The sequence below is a fragment of the Macadamia integrifolia genome, chromosome 3 (genome assembly GCF_013358625.1).
Source record: "Macadamia integrifolia cultivar HAES 741 chromosome 3, SCU_Mint_v3, whole genome shotgun sequence".
NCBI lineage: Eukaryota > Viridiplantae > Streptophyta > Magnoliopsida > Proteales > Proteaceae > Macadamia > Macadamia integrifolia.
In genome coordinates, this window is record NC_056559.1 from 33,843,148 (window position 1) to 33,858,582 (window position 15,435).

Sequence of the window (15,435 nt, forward strand, 5' to 3'; positions counted from 1 at the left end):
AATGCAACCCAAGTAGAACATAGGCTTATGCTATTTTAAATAATCTAGAGGCAGCATAAGCCTGTGTTTCTGTTTTTCCTCTTTACACTGTATTTGTATAGTTAAAGGGTTGTTCCTTTTCCATACTCTACTCTTTGTTTGTTTATATATGAAATTTGCAAGGAAAGAAAGAATGGAAAACAAACCTATTAAGAATGGAAAACAAACCTATTTTTTTCCGATTGATATCCTATGGTACTAGAGTCTGCTTTCCCTCTGGTTTTTGGAGATCCTGAAGCCTTTGCTTGCTTTCAATTCAAGAATGGATCTGTCCTCATAAGGTCTGTGCCAACTTCTGTCATGTTCTTTAAGCTGTCTATATTGCTAGTTGGCTAGGCTGCAGTAGAACTTACCCTTTAAACCTTTTAAATAATTTTATGGGTTACTATCTAAAGCCTAATTAACTAATCAAGTCATACCAAAAAATGCCAAATCTCCCAATGAGGATGGAGGCATTTTACCCCCTGTAACCGGTTCCTTTGACATGTCCTAGCCCAATGTCACGACCCGCCCAACATAGGCCCACGGGCCTAGTACACCATCCCATGGACTTAGACCATTAGACTGACTTAGTGCTAGTGGGAGTGCTAAGTGCCAGCGCCGTTGCTTAGAAAGGTCTAAGGCCGTCACACCAAGGTCAGGAAACTGAGTTTATCATATAATAGGATCACTTGAATAGCATTCCTCAATCATTTGGTGAGAACATGAAGGAAGAAATACTAAGAGGGACAAATTTTAATAACTTTTTTGAGTATAGATAGTTATATTCAGTCAATTGGTTATAACATTTACACACAACTTCCTTTGTAGCAATCATCAAATGACCATCAAATGAGTCACAAAGGAAGCTATGCATTATAAATTTATGAAGGCAAAACTAAAAGGATGCAGACGAAGAAGTGGAAGTGTTATAATGTTGTTAAGTTTGCATTACAGGCCAAATAAAAGTTGGTATCAAGTGCATTTTACTTTGATAGAGGTGAAGCACCCAAACAAAAAGATAAGACAACAAGAAAAGCAGGAGAGGGATTGAACTTGCCTCTTTGATAAAATGGTCAATATTGTTTTATTAAACAAAGATTAATTTCATCTGTCAATGTAATTTTCAACCCTAGCTTGTATTGGTAGATAATGTATTATGAAGTTCATAATCTCTTGTAAAATCATTAATATTATAGCCATTTTGATGATCCTTGCCTGTATCTTAGTCTTCTTATTGAAAGAGTTCTTGTAAATGTCAGTTAAGAAAGATGTTAAGGACCACAATGATGGTCTGAAATCTTCATTCGGTTCCAAAAAATAGACCAGAATGGATAACCCAAGTAATTACTGTACTTTTTTTGTTCATTCATAAGAATGCAACAGATCTGGTGGTCATGAAATCCCAAGATATTAAGCATAAAATATTTCAATCTGTAAGAGGGGGTTCTCCATGCTCGGTTTGAAGGAAAATGGGATTGATATGTACAACTGGTATGTAGCTGTGAGCTCTGGGTGCGTCCTTCACTAATTGTGGAATCAATGCTTTGAATTTTGATCAACTAACTGTGCTTGCCGCTTCTCTGGTACAAAGGATGTGTGTTCTCTGCATGGCTGTGGTTCACAGCTAACAAGACAACCTCCTTATGTTTATATTCCTCCGCTGAAATCTGTCCAGACTAATGTAACTATGGAACAAAAAGAGATGTGTTAATCTTCAGGAACACCCCATCCGGCCTCTGTGAGGTCCAAGAAAAAAAACCATCAATTGGGTCCTAGTGAGCAGATATATGACGCTGAACTACAAACTACAATTAATGGCTCAAATGCTCAATAGATGTTGTAGAACTCAATATAGAGATTCTGTTCCTTGGGTGCACCACAGAAGCATCTCATACTTGTTTTTGTTTAAGCTCAAAGCTATACTTACTACACCACTGTTGATCGAATCTAGAGAAACACCATAAGGAATTAGAGTTTATTTAACATACCAAATAATCTCCATCAAAATTTGACTATGATGAGATTATGAACATTGATCAGAAACAGCGAAGTTCGACTAGAATACTAGGAAGTTAAAGGAATATATTCAACACAAGTTTGACTAGATAAATTTGAAATACGACCAGTCAAATACCATATTAGAGATCAACTAATAGATTACTTTAAAGATGAAAAACACTAAACAATGTTTGAGTCTGAGATCAAGGAACAAAGCCAAGTACCTATCCTATCTTGATTTGCATTGCTGTTACAAATCCAAAGGTCCCTATATCCAGGTTGGGCAGCAGGAATTATTTTCATGGGAAATTTAAAGTTAACTGCTGCTAATTATTTGATGACATGAAAAAATATTGAAGCAGGATCAAAAGGCGTTCACTAAGGCTCAAAGTTTGCGAAAGAAAGTGATTGGGGGATTTTGGAGATCTGCTGTGACTCAAAAGAGGTGCATAACCCAGTTGTAGACTCCAGTATTGTATCATGGCCATGGAGTAGTTTCTCTTTAGCTTTTGGTTTTCATAGGACTCTTGCCTTGTGAAATTTTTGTTGTACTCCCCCCAACAATGTGATGCTCTTGTTCAAGCAAATTGCTTACTCTATTATGCAATGGAAAACTAGTGTGTTGTTAAAAGGTTCTGATATTGATGTATTGGAGTGCTTTAAACTTTAGTGAACTAAAAAGTTGGCAAGTAATGAAATAATACATTTTAATTCCATCTCTAAACAATAACAATTACAAGTACACTTTTTTTTTTAATCATAAATTTACATAAATAAATGATCTAAAATCATCCATCCATGAAAAATAAAAGGAAGATGAAAAGAAATACTTGAAAGTTTGTTCGGAAATAAAATTTGTCTTCATCATAAAAAAGTATAACCTTCTTACAATTATTGCGCATAAGAAAATGAGATCAAAACTTTTCTGGTTTTTCCAATGTTAGTAAATAAGACCAAATGAATTGGTGAAAAGAAAGTGTATGATGTAGAACTGTTTTTTCATAAAAACCAAGCAAAATAATAAGAAAATATTTTATTTATAATCGCATTAAATGAACCAAGTATTCATTTCAGTGGATTGAGTCAGAGTATCTTGAAGGGAATGTCCTTCTTATGCTGAATCCCTAGATTTTAAATAAATCATATCTCATTACACCATTACCTAAGAACCTAGTTGCAATCATTCATATGATCCTTAACATACGGAGGCGATGGCACTTTATATACATAGGATAGAGCTTTTCATTCCACAAGTAAAATCAAATAATAAAAGTGAATTTTTTTTTATTAAAATAAGGAAAAGTCACAAATTGATAATATACTAGTACCTGTTCTTCTCCACAATGACTCCACCCCACTAGGGACAAAAATTTGAAGATGATCTGTTCAATTACCATCACCGTCTGGCATTTATGGAGGGGATGTGTCCAATTTCATGAGCATCCTCTCCTCTATTGAATCTGTCAAAAAATTCCTCAGACATATCGTAAAACTCCAACACCTGGAGAGAGGCAACAAACCTCAATCCCATGGGTATCTTCTTCAAATTGTAGCAATTTTCAATACATAGACGGTTAAGCTTTGGTAATGCTCCTTCTTTGATTTCCCACTCCTCTGTTTCTAAGTGGTGGGTGCGTAACGTACGGAGTTGGGGAAACCCTTGTACAGAACAAACTATTTTCTTCCCCATGTATGAACTTCTGTGTAAATAAAGGGACATCAAGTTGGGTAATTTTTCCAACGTGGCCATTGCGTTTGGCCCAAGCCTTGAATACACCAAGTTTAATTCGGTCAATCTGGGTGGGAATTCATGGTATGGATCTTCTAGTAGCCTTTCCATCTTTCCCCTCAAGGTCAGAGCTTGAAGGTGATGACAACGAGAAAGAGGTACCAGCGTTGGGAATGCATACTCTGTAGATTGATAGGCTGATAATTTCAGATCCAATGATTGAATTCTGTCCAACTTAGTAATTGATGACAACACCAACTCCACATCTGATGTCTTTATATTTATTATCATAAGATCTCGGAGGTTGATCAAATTGGTCATATCATTTTGTTTCCAAACAAGGGCATCCACCCACCTTAGAGTCTGGAGGTTTGTTAGAGAGTCAATTTGTGGCAAAGCAACAACCTCTTTGTCCAAACCATCCCAATATTTGTAATCTAAAAGTAAGTGCCTTAATTGTGTCATCTTGGATAAAGCACCAATAGCTATGTCAGACCAATGACAATTACTCCCCCATAAGTCTAAGTTTTGTAGGCTTTGCAAGCACTCTATGGATGATGGTACCTTTGCTTTTGTGTTAGACAATCGTAAGTATCTCAAGTGAATCAACTTTCCAAGGGCATCGGGCAACATCATACCTTGAAGGTCAACATTTGATAGATCAAGCACCCTCAACAATCTAATATTTGAAATGGATTCCAACTGTTGTTGTTGAAGAGATTCTCGATTGAGGTTGAACAACAGTAGCGTACGTAAATGTGAGTTAGAAAGGTTGGAGAAATCATACCTTCCAATCCCTGAATGTATAGCATATCTTCGTGAGTTACGTACGCTTGAAGCTGTAGTTGAAGACAATGACGAGCAGGAGGCATGAGAATAATGATCTAAAAAGTTCTCTCCACCTTCTGAAATGCAGAACTCTCTTAGAAGGTCATGGATTCGACAAGAGCAAACTTTCCCCAAGTCATCCTTATATGCCACTTGAAGCATGTTTCTGTCAATCAGTTCATTCAAGTATTCCCTACCCACATCTTCCAATATTGTTACATCTCTTTGACATCTTATGAAACCCTCTGCAACCCACAACCAAATCAATTCCTCAGCAATGATCTCATAATCTTCTGGGAATAAGCTTATATAGAGATAGCATGCCTTCAATTGATAGGGTAAATCATTGTAACTCAAAGACAATATCTTTTCAAGGTTATTTTTCCCTCGGCCTTCTTTCATTATTGGTTGTTGGTTGATGCGGTCTCTCACTATAAACCACTCTTGTGGCGACTTTTCTCCTAATAGACCAGCCAACACAACGATAGCTAGTGGTAAACCATCACACTTCTTCACCATCTCTTTCCCCGATTCCTCTAAATTTGGGGGGCAATCATCATTGCCAAACGCTTTAACAACAAAAAGCTTCCAGCTATCCATTTCATTTAGAGTTCCCAGCTGGTGAGTGATGCTCTCTTTAGCAACTTTTGTGTTGCGACTGGTAAGAATTACTCTTCCTTTATTCTTACTCTGCTGCGGAAATGCTCTGTTTAGACTCTCCCAAGCTTCCAAGTCCCATAGGTCATCAAGTACGACCAAGTATGTACAATCTTTCAATAACTCACGAAGCTTCTCTTCCAAATATACTTCACTAAACAATCCCATCTCCAGCAGTTCCTCAGTACTGAGATTGGGCTTGAGTTCTTTTATTAGTCTCTTAAAGATGTCTTTGACACTAAAGTCTTTTGATACATAAGCCCAAGCTCGACACTCAAAATGGTGCTTAACTTCTTCATGGTTGTAAACCTTCATGGCAAGAGTTGTCTTACCAATGCCACCCATTCCTGCTATGCAAATTGGGTGGCATCGATCTTCCTTGCGCACTAGTTCTGCTACCAATTTCTCTATGTTTTTGTCCAACCCAAAAATGTCTTTGAGAGTAGCATCGTCTTGAGGAGAGGATCTTCTCAGTTGTTGAAATCTATCTTGTGGAGAAAGGCTCCTCCTATCTCCTCGTGAGCCACCATCTTTCCTATTAATCCCGTACCTTGTCATTTCATCCCCGATCTTTTGTATTCGATTTTTGACCACTTCAACCTCCTTCCCTATAGTATAAAGGTTTGCCCCTTTTTGGCAAATGCAGGCATACCTCTTAAGGGAACCTAGGAAGCGTGTCCTTCTTGGAGTAAACTTCTCATCTTCATCTGCAACCATGAGGATGTAGGTGTCGATGATGTCCTCAATGTCATAAGCTGCATGCCTAATTTTTGATACCCAGGTGCTCACTAGGGAGCCTTCATCTTGCCTTGAATCAGCATCTTCCAAGAAGCTCTGTATCCACATCAACTCATCTCGTAGATCCTCCACTTGGTCCTTCACACCAACCAAGAAAATCGCTTGCTGAATGAGCAGGTCCCCAAGCCTACCTGCAATAGCGGAAACTACAGCTTCTGCCATATTGGCCTCCCTTTTCTCCTCTGTTTTGTGTTGCTAGGCTCCTCTGTACTCTTTCACCTGCGTAGCCAAAATAAGATGAAACCTTAAGCTCAAATTTGATTATTCATTAAGATTAGATTTTGGAATGCTTTCTTTGTCACTTTTGATTATTAAACCTAAAATCTTCAATCGGTTGCCTCTTTCAATATCTTTATTAGCCAATGGTGGTGGTTTAGGAATGAACCTGTACCTACTTTTTTTTGTATTCATAAATTCAAATCAATTGAATGGATGCTAGGATAAGAGACAACCAATTTGAAGTTAGTTCCCTGAAATGGTAAAGTCTAAAGCCATTTGAACTTGTGGCAGGTAGAGGAGGTTTAATTCACCTGGATAAGGTCACTCTTACACACTTGTGAATATGATTTTCACCAAAAGCAGTACAAAAGTAAAATTATGTACCTGTAATGGCGATCCTGGATGTTGTACTGGAACATAATATGGTTGAACTTGGTGATCTACTATCATTAACAGCCACGAACTAACAGCTATGAGCAGGGAGAAGTGGTTCTTTGGTGACTCTCGGCTAACAATCAGCAGACATGATGGCCATCTGACTTTCAATACCAAAGCTCGCACTTTTAAAGATTGCCAAAGGTTGCAGGGTTCTTCACATCAGGGAGAAAAATAGGAAAAATTAAATAAGGAAGAAGAAAAACGTCGCAGATGAGATTCTAAAGACATATGGTCGACAGTATATGGCTGCTATTAGAGATTTAAAAAGATATTTTTTCTTCTATTCAATGTTTATGACTTTCTTCTATTATTGCTATTTTGACTTTTATGTTGGCAGGAAACCTCCACTTCAATCTAACTGCAACCCAAGCACCACAGGCTTATGCTATTTTCACTGATTTAGAGGCAGCATAAGCCTGTGTTCTTTAATTTTATGGGTTATTATGAACCTGTAATAAAGCCTAATTAACTGGTCAAGTCATACCAAAAAATCCCAAATCTCTGATTAAAGATTAGGATGATCATATCCAATCGATGGGTAGGAAGAAATTTTAGCGTTTAAAAAGTTATATTCAGTCAATAGGTTATAAGGATTAAGGACATCCTTTGTGGCAAACATCAAATGGGTCACAAAGGAAGCTATCCCTTACATGTTTATGAAGGCAGAACTAAAAGAATGCAAGGGAAGAAGTGGAAGTGGAAGTGGAAGTGCTTTCCTCTGCCGTCAATCGGTGCATGCCCAGTACGAGATATCAATCTTCCATGGCTTGTATATATCTCCCATTCAATCTACGGACGTCCTACCCGACAGCATCTGGAAACCAGCAAACCACCAACACCAAATTACGACCACATCTGCAGCAAGCTAGCAACAGCGAACAATTCGCGGCAGGCGAGGCGATATCTCCGACGAGCGAGTAACAACTTGTGGGTATAAGCTCACTCTTACACACTTGTGAATGTGATTTCAACAAAAGTAAAATTATATACCTGTAATGGCGATCCTGGATGTTCTACTGGAATAGAAAATGATTGTGCTTAAGATCTACTGGAACTAAAATCTACGGGTGGTACAGATGGTTCTTCGGTGACTGTGGATCAACAATCATAGTGCATGATGGCCATCAAACTTTCAATACCAAAGCTCTCACTTCGAAAGATTGCTGTCAGAACGATAGGCACATGGCCGAGGCCCGACATTACTGCTCATACTTTACTATTCCTATTTTGACTTTTCTGTTTGGTAGGAGGAACCCATCACTTCCTCCAACTTTTGGTTTTTTAATCCTTATTTCTCTCTCTCTCGTTCTGGAATCTATCGTTGGGCCTCCTCGAGCAACAGCAAACGGCAAACCCCGTGGAGCAGCCACGCAGCGACCTACGGGAACAGGTTAGAAATCTGAAACCCCTCTCTCTCCCTCTCTCCTTGTGGGTTTCAGAGACCTGCGGGACTGTGCTTTGTGCTCCACGGTGAATGTTAAGCGAAAGAGGGAGGATCCCTTTTCTACTCATTACCCATAGTTATATTTTTATAAGTATCTCATTCTTTCTTGAGTTGTGTAGTATTTCCAGCAATTTGATTCTTCTTTTCTTTTTGGGTCTGTTGTGATATTTTGGGTTACTCTGCCACTTCTGGAAATGATCATTGCCACATGGGTATAAATTCGAGTTTGAGTTCTTACGGCCAAAAGCAACCAAGTGGTAGAGAGTACTCTTAAAATCAAAATGGCCAAATATTTGCATGTGTTTCTGGTTCCATATGCAGCCTTTGGCCACCTGCTTCCATTCTTCCATCTCTCCCGTGGAGTTAGCCAAAGCTGGGATTCGTGTCTCCTTCATTTCTATACCTTGAAACATCCAAAGACTCCCCAAACCACCTTCAGAACTATCTGCTTTCATAGACTTGTTGGCATTTCCGCTCCCAGTCATCAACGGCATTTCCTTGCCGGAAGGTGCCGAGGCCACTGTCGACGTTTCTTCAGAGAAAGAGGACGACTTAAGGGCTGCCTATGATATTTTGTGTCATCCCTTTAGGCAATTCATCGCCAATGAATCACCCAATTGGATAGGCGTTGATATGTTCCCGCATTGGGTGATTGACATTGCCGACAATTTCCGTGTGCCAGTTTTCTGCTTTTCTGTCTTCTCGGCCGCCACCATGGTCTTTAGCGAGCCACCGGAGTGTTTGGCAGGAAAGGGCCTAAAGAAAGTCCGTCCATCACCAGAATCCCTGACATCACCGCCTGAGTGGGTGACTTTTCTGTCATCCGTCGCCTTCCGGCGTGGCGCTGAAGCCAATGGCAGCTATTATTTATATTACAATGGTCATCTGGGTGAAAGAGTACCTAAAATTCTAAATGGGTGCAAGGCTGTGGCCATTCGTAGTTGCAAGGAAATTGAAGGTGATTACTTGGAAGTACTTGAGAAGATCTACCAGAGGCCAGTTATTCCAGTGGGGTTTTTTCCACTGGATCAGCCAGAGCAAAGGGATTATGGTGAGGAGTGGCTTAAAACATTTAACTGGCTTGATCAACGAAAACCCAAGTCTGTTGTGTTTGTTGGCTTTGGAAGTACATGTAAGTTAAGCAAAGATCAGGTTCATGAGATAGCCTCTGGGCTAGAGCTTTCCAATCTGCCATTCCTATGGTCACTTATAAAATCTGAAAAGGCATCTGAAATTGCCAACGATGTCGATATTTTACCTCCAAGCTTCAGGAAGAACGCGGCTGGCCGAGGTTTGGTGTGTATGGGATGGGTTCCTCAAGTGGAAATTTTAGCCAATCCTGCCATTGGAGGATCTATGTTTCATGCTGGGTGGGGTTCTGTGATAGAGAATCTGAGGTATGGTCATCGACTCATTGTGTTGCCTCTGGTTTTTGATCAAATATTAAATGCTAGGTTGTTGGTGGACAAGGGTTTGGGTATCCAAGTTGAGCAAAATGAAGATGGTCATTTAGTAGGGATGCCATTGCCGAGTGTCTGAGGCAAGCCATGGTCTCAGAAGAAGGGAACCAGATAGGCCTCAAAGCAGCAGAAGTGCTGCTGCTGTTGTCAACCATCCGTCCCTGCATCAAGAAGCACTACATAAGTGAGTTTGTCCAGTGTCTGAAAATTGGGGTTGCAACACAATTGATCTTCCTTTCCATTACCTTGGTTTTGAGTCCGGCCCTAACCGAAGTGCATATTTGGGTTATATATGAACTTTGAAAGGACAGAAATGTTACCATGATACTAGAATCTGATTTCACTCTGGTTTTTGAAGATTCTTAGGCCTTTGCATGCTTTAAAAATTCAAGAATGGATCTTTGATAAGCTCTGTTCTAACTTCTGTCATGATCTGTAGGCTCTCTGTGTTGCTTGTTGTCTAGGTTAGAGTAGAACTTACTCTCTAAAACCTTTTGATTAATGTTGGGTTATTATGAACACATCAAACTTGTTTGCATAAAGTAGGCTGAAACATTCAGTAATAAAGGCATTTGGTATTTGATGCACCCTGGTTTGGCTGAGATACCAGGGTTGCTGAAAGTTTACTTGGGTTTTCTAAGATGTAAGAAAAATTTTCTTCACTTGTTATTTTGTTTAATTTTTATGTTTTGTACCTTAATCATTCAATACTTGCAATGCCTTCTAGATTATCAGGAAACTTAGAACAAGTGAAAGGGTGTGTGGGAGAGGAAGACACTGTTATTAAGTTGGCATTACAGCTCAAGGAAAACTTGTTATCAGTTGTTGCATTTTACTTTGATAGAGGTGATGTACCAACCAACACAATAGATAACAATAAAAGGAGGAGAGGGAGTAAACTCCTAAAGATTGCCAAAATTTGCAGGGTCTTCACATTGGGAAAAAGAAAATAAGGAAGAAGAAAAGTATTACAGCTAAGATGGTGAAATAAGGATTGTTAAAAGATCTTTTTCTTCTATTCATTGTTTATGCCTTTCTTCTAAGATAGGTACATGGTCGACATAATTTATGACGTACTTCTGCCGGTGGTTGCGTATAAAATGTACATTATTTTTGGCTTGCTAATTGGGTTATTAAATTATCCTTTTCTTCTATTAATTGTTTATGGCTTTATTCTATGATAGGGACATGGTCTACATTATTGCTCATAATTTTTTTTTTTTTGGACTTTTCTGTTTGGTAGGAAAAATCAAGATCCCCACTTCTTGAGAAACCAAATGCACTGCAAGTGGCCAGTTGCATTTAAAATTCACTAGCATCTTTGACTGGAGTGAGCTGTGAGACCTACTTCAAGTGAACAAATTTAGAGGCAGCATAAACCTGTAATACCTGTATTACTTTATTCTTATTATTTTTTTAATCTCTTTACACTGTATTTGTATAGTCACAGGGTTGTTTCTTTTCCATACACTACTCTTTTATACACTTCAGAGAACCCACATAAACTTTTAGCAACCCCTGGTGTCTCAGCCCAACGAGGTGCATCAAGTAAAATTCACTAGCATCTTTGACTAAAGTGTGTTTCAGCCTACTTATCTGTTATTGCCATTTGACAAGAAACAAGTAATGGAAAAGAACAATTTAAGCTAACAAGTTTAATGTGTTCTTTCTTCAAAATTCCACATGACAAAGCATCATCCTTATTACTAGTATTATTTTATCCATAGGATAGCTTTTTCATCCAAAAAAAAATGAAGAGAAGAAAAGGAATAATGAACATCAAGCAGTGACCTACGGGAACAGCTTCTTCTTCTATGATAGGCACATGGTTGGCAGTATTGCTCATACTATTGCTATTTTGACTTTTCTGTTTGATAGGAGGAACCCATCACTTTCTCCCACTTTTTAATCCTTCTCTCTCTCATTCTGGAATCTATAGTTAGCCCTCCTCGGAGCAGCCAAGCAGCGACCTACGGGAACAGGTTAGAAATCTGAAACCCCTCTCTCTCTCCCTTCCTCTCCCTCTCTCCCTGTGGGCTTCAGAGACCTGTGGGACTGTGCTCTGTGCTCCGCGGTAAATGTTAGTATAGGGACTACGTTATTACTACCCATAGTTATATCTTAGTAAGCATCTCATTCTTTCTTGATTTGTGAAGTATTTCCAGCAATTTGACTCTTCTTTTTTTGGTTACTCTGCCACTTCTTAAAATGATCTTTGCGACATGGGTATAAATTCAGTTAGTTTCAAGAGGAAACTGTATAGAAGATTATATATCTGCGGTCGTTTGGGCTCCTTAAAAAAGAGAGGTATTCCTTCGGGAAATAAGAATCCGAAATATTTTTCTTATATCTGTTTCACTTAATTTGGGCAAGGATCAAGGAATTGGAGTGGCCCAGAGGAATCCCTTATGGGTTCCTAGTCTCCAGTCCCGGCTGTTGCAATGCCAGAGATTTCCTGTAATTTTGTATGCATTGTCTGGTTGTTGCATTTTAATAATTTTGTGTGACAATGGGCAGGTAGCCTGGAGTAAATTCGAGTTTGAGTTTCAAACGGCCAAAAGCAACCAAGTGGTGGAAATTCCTCTTAAAAATAAGAAATGGACAAAGATTTGCATGTAGTTCTGGTTCCATATGCAGCCTTTGGCCACCTGTTTCCATTCTTCCATCTCTCCATAGCCTTAGCTGAAGCTGGGATCCGTGTCTCCTTCATTTCTACACCTAGAAACATCCAAAGACTTCCCAAACCACCTTCAGAACTATCTGCTTTCATAAATTTGGTGGCATTTCCACTCCCTGTCATCGACGGCAGTTCCTTACCGGAAGGTGCCGAGGCCACCGTCGACGTTTCTTTAGAGAAAGAGGTGGACTTAAGGGCTGCCTATGATCTTTTGTGTCATCCCTTTAAGAAATTCATCGCCAATGAATCACCCAATTGGATAGGCGTTGATGTGTTTCCGCATTGGGTGATTGACATTGCTGCCAATTTTCGTGTGCCAGTTTTCTGCTTTTCTGTCGTCTCGGCCGCCACCATGGTCTTTCGCGGGCCACCGGAGTGTTTGACAGGAGAGGGCCTAAAGAAAGTCCGTCCATCACCGGAATCCCTGACATCACCGCCTGAGTGGGTTACTTTTCCATCATCCGTTGCCTTCCGGCGTGGCGCTGAAGCCAATGGCAGCTATTATTTGTATTACAATGGGCATCTGGGTGAAAGAGTGAGTAAAGTTCTAAATGGGTGCAAGGCTGTGGCTGTTCATACTTGCAAGGAAATTGAAGGTGATTACTTGGAAGTACTTGAGAAGATCTACCAGAAGCCAGTTATTCCAGTGGGGTTTTTTCCACTGGATCAGCCAGAGCAAAGGGATTATCATGATGAGGAGTGGCTTAAAATATTTAACTGGCTTGATCAACAAAAACCCAAGTCTGTTGTGTTTGTTGGCTTTGGAAGTACATGTAAGTTAAGCAAAGATCAAGTTCATGAGATAGCCTTTGGGCTAGAGCTTTCCAATCTGCCATTCCTATGGTCACTCATAAAATCTGAAGAGGCATCTGAAATTGTCGACGACGTTGATGTTCTACCTCCAAGCTTCATAAAGAACACGGCTGGGCGAGGTTTGGTGTGTATTGGATGGGCTCCTCAAGTGGAAATTTTAGCCAATCCTGCCATTGGAGGATCTATGTTTCATGCTGGGTGGGGTTCTGTGATAGAGAATCTGAGGTATGGTCATCGACTCATTGTGTTGCCTCTGGTTTTCGATCAAATATTAAATGCTAGGTTGTTGGTGGACAAGGGTTTGGCAGTCCAAGTTGAGCAAAATGAAGACGGGTCATTTAGTAGGGATGCCATTGCAAAGTGTCTGAGGCAAGCCATGGCCTCAGAAGAAGGGAACCAGATAGGACTCAAAGCAGCAGAAGTTGCTGCTGCTGTCAACCATCCAACCCTGCATCAAGAGCACTACATAAGTGAGTTTGTCCAGTATCTGAAAAATGGGGTTCGAGCACAAAATTGATCTTCCTTTCCATTGCCTTGGTTTTGAATCCGGCCCTAACCGAAGTGCATATTTGGGTAAATTGCTTCTAAGAAGCCAGTTTTTGGGGTTTTTTTTTTGTTTGTTTTCCATTCTGTACTCTTTCGTTTATATGTGAATTTTGAAAGGAAAGAAATGTTCCCATGATACTAGGATCTAATTTCACTCTGGTTTTTGGAGATTCTTAGGCCTTTGCTTGCTTTAAAAATTCAAGAATGGATCTTTGATAAGCTCTGTTCTAACTTCTGTCGTGATCTGTAGGCTCTGTATTACTTGTTGTCTAGGTTGCAGTAGAACTTACTCTCTAAAACCCTTTAATTATTCTTGGGTTATTATGAGTACATCAAACTTGTTTGCTTAAAGTAGGCTGAAACATTCAGTAACAAAGGCATTGGTATTTGATGCACCCTGGTTTGGCTGAGATACCAGGGTTGCTGAAAGTTTACTTGGGTTTTCTTAAGTGTAAGAAAAATCTTCTTCACTTGTTATTTTGTTTAATTTTCACGTTTTGTTCCTTAAATCATTCTAAACTTGCATGCCTTCTAGATTATCAGGAAACTTAGAACAAGTGAAAGGGTGTGTGGGAGAGGAAGACACTTTTATTAAGTTGGCATTACAGCTCAAGGAAAACTTGTTATCAGTTGTTGCATTTTACTTTGATAGAGGTGAGGTACTTACCAACAAAATAGATAACAATAAGAGGAGGAGAGGGAGTAAACTTTAAAAACCAAAGCTTGCACTCCTAAAGATTGCCAAAGTTTGCAGGGTCTTCACATTGGGAAAAATAAATAAGGAAGAAGAAAAGTGTTACAGCTAAGATGGTGCTATAAGGATTGTTAAAAGATCTTTTTCTTCTATTCATTGTTTATACCTTTCTTCTAAGATAGGTACATGGTCCGACATTATTTATGACTTTCTTCCACTGACAGTGGTTGCATATAAAATGTACAAGGAGGAATAAGATTCTAAGGACACATGGCAGTGACATTATTTGGCTTGCTAAGTGGGTTATTAAAATATCTTTTTCTTCTATTAGTTGTCTATTTCTTCTATGATAGGAACATGGTCTACACTATTGCTCATACTTTTGTTTTTTGTATTTTTGTATTTTTTTTCTTTTAACTATTCCGTTTGGTAGGAAACATCAAGATCCCCACTTCTTGAGAATCTAAATACACTGCAAGTGGTTGCATTTAAAATTCACTAGCATATTTGACTGGAGTGAGGTGTGAGACCTACTTCAAATGAACAAATTTAGAGGCAGCATAAACCTGTATTACTTTATTCTTATTATTTTTTTAATCTCTTTCCACTGTATTTGTATAGTCACAGGGTTGTTTTTTCCATACTCTTTTATACACGTCAGAGAACCCACGTAAACTTTTAGCAACCCCTGGTGTTTCAGCCCAACCAGGTGCATCAAGTAAAATCCCTATGCCTTTGTTACTGTGTGTTTCAGCCTACTCATCTGTTAGTGCCATTTGACAAGAATCAAGTAGTGGAAAAGAACAATTTAAGCTAACAAGTTTGATGTGTTCTTTCTTCAAAATTAAACATGTGGTCAAGAAAAGGAATAATGAACATCAATTTTTTGCAGATCTAAATACATGTTGAAATGAGACTTGTTCTTCTCTTGGTACTGGAAAATAAAGGACCACATAAAGATTGTACGGTACACACACATACATATTAAGTTAAATCTTGGTTGGAATTTTAACGTGTGGTTGGTCCACATCATTTTCTAAACATTATACTGTTAGAATTGCCATATCCATTTTGTTCTTCCTTTATGAATATAATTCATAGCTTCCTTTCTGA

General features: G+C 39.0%; 3 protein-coding genes across 9 annotated transcripts; 2 read left to right on the forward strand and 1 right to left on the reverse strand.

Annotated features, from left to right (window-relative positions):
- Window positions 1-1,280: 1,280 nt before the first annotated feature.
- LOC122072622 (probable disease resistance RPP8-like protein 2) lies at window positions 1,281-7,475 on the reverse strand. Its single transcript, XM_042636986.1, has 4 exons — window positions 7,339-7,475; window positions 6,635-6,840; window positions 3,348-6,250; window positions 1,281-1,706 (listed from the first exon to the last, which is right to left on the reverse strand). The coding sequence occupies exon 3, from the start codon at window positions 6,191-6,193 to the stop codon at window positions 3,416-3,418; it is 2,778 nt and encodes a 925-aa protein (XP_042492920.1). The 5' UTR covers window positions 6,194-6,250; window positions 6,635-6,840; window positions 7,339-7,475; the 3' UTR covers window positions 1,281-1,706; window positions 3,348-3,415.
- On the forward strand, window positions 7,451-9,671 carry LOC122074390 (UDP-glycosyltransferase 91A1-like). Its single transcript, XM_042639213.1, has 3 exons — window positions 7,451-7,605; window positions 7,936-8,078; window positions 8,614-9,671. Exons 1-3 carry the CDS (start codon window positions 7,451-7,453, stop codon window positions 9,669-9,671), a joined length of 1,356 nt encoding a protein of 451 aa, XP_042495147.1.
- Window positions 7,486-13,847, forward strand: LOC122072623 (soyasaponin III rhamnosyltransferase-like). Of its 7 annotated transcripts, XM_042636991.1 has the most exons (5): window positions 8,201-9,776; window positions 10,836-10,974; window positions 11,320-11,574; window positions 11,831-11,899; window positions 12,110-13,847. In XM_042636991.1, the coding sequence occupies exon 5, from the start codon at window positions 12,190-12,192 to the stop codon at window positions 13,597-13,599; it is 1,410 nt and encodes a 469-aa protein (XP_042492925.1). In that variant the 5' UTR covers window positions 8,201-9,776; window positions 10,836-10,974; window positions 11,320-11,574; window positions 11,831-11,899; window positions 12,110-12,189; the 3' UTR covers window positions 13,600-13,847. The 7 variants fall into 7 exon arrangements, with proteins under 7 accessions (XP_042492923.1, XP_042492921.1, XP_042492925.1 ...); XM_042636990.1 differs by lacking the exon at window positions 11,831-11,899 and having other exon boundaries at window positions 11,320-11,716; XM_042636992.1 differs by lacking the exon at window positions 11,831-11,899.
- Window positions 13,848-15,435: the final 1,588 nt, after the last annotated feature.

What these genes read in the sequence shown, in the direction of transcription:
- LOC122074390 (XM_042639213.1), top strand. Translation starts at nt 7,451, where the DNA reads ATGGCTTGTATATATCTCCCATTCAATCTACGGACGTCCTACCCGACA. An exon ending in GCGATATCTCCGACGAGCGA is followed by an intron (nt 7,606 to 7,935) that starts GTAACAACTTGT and finishes TCTGTTTGGTAG; the next exon opens with GAGGAACCCATCACTTCCTC. An exon ending in GCAGCGACCTACGGGAACAG is followed by an intron (nt 8,079 to 8,613) that starts GTTAGAAATCTG and finishes TTCCGCTCCCAG; the next exon opens with TCATCAACGGCATTTCCTTG.
- LOC122072623 (XM_042636989.1), top strand. Translation starts at nt 12,190, where the DNA reads ATGGACAAAGATTTGCATGTAGTTCTGGTTCCATATGCAGCCTTTGGC.
- LOC122072622 (XM_042636986.1), bottom strand. Translation starts at nt 6,193, where the DNA reads ATGGCAGAAGCTGTAGTTTCCGCTATTGCAGGTAGGCTTGGGGACCTG.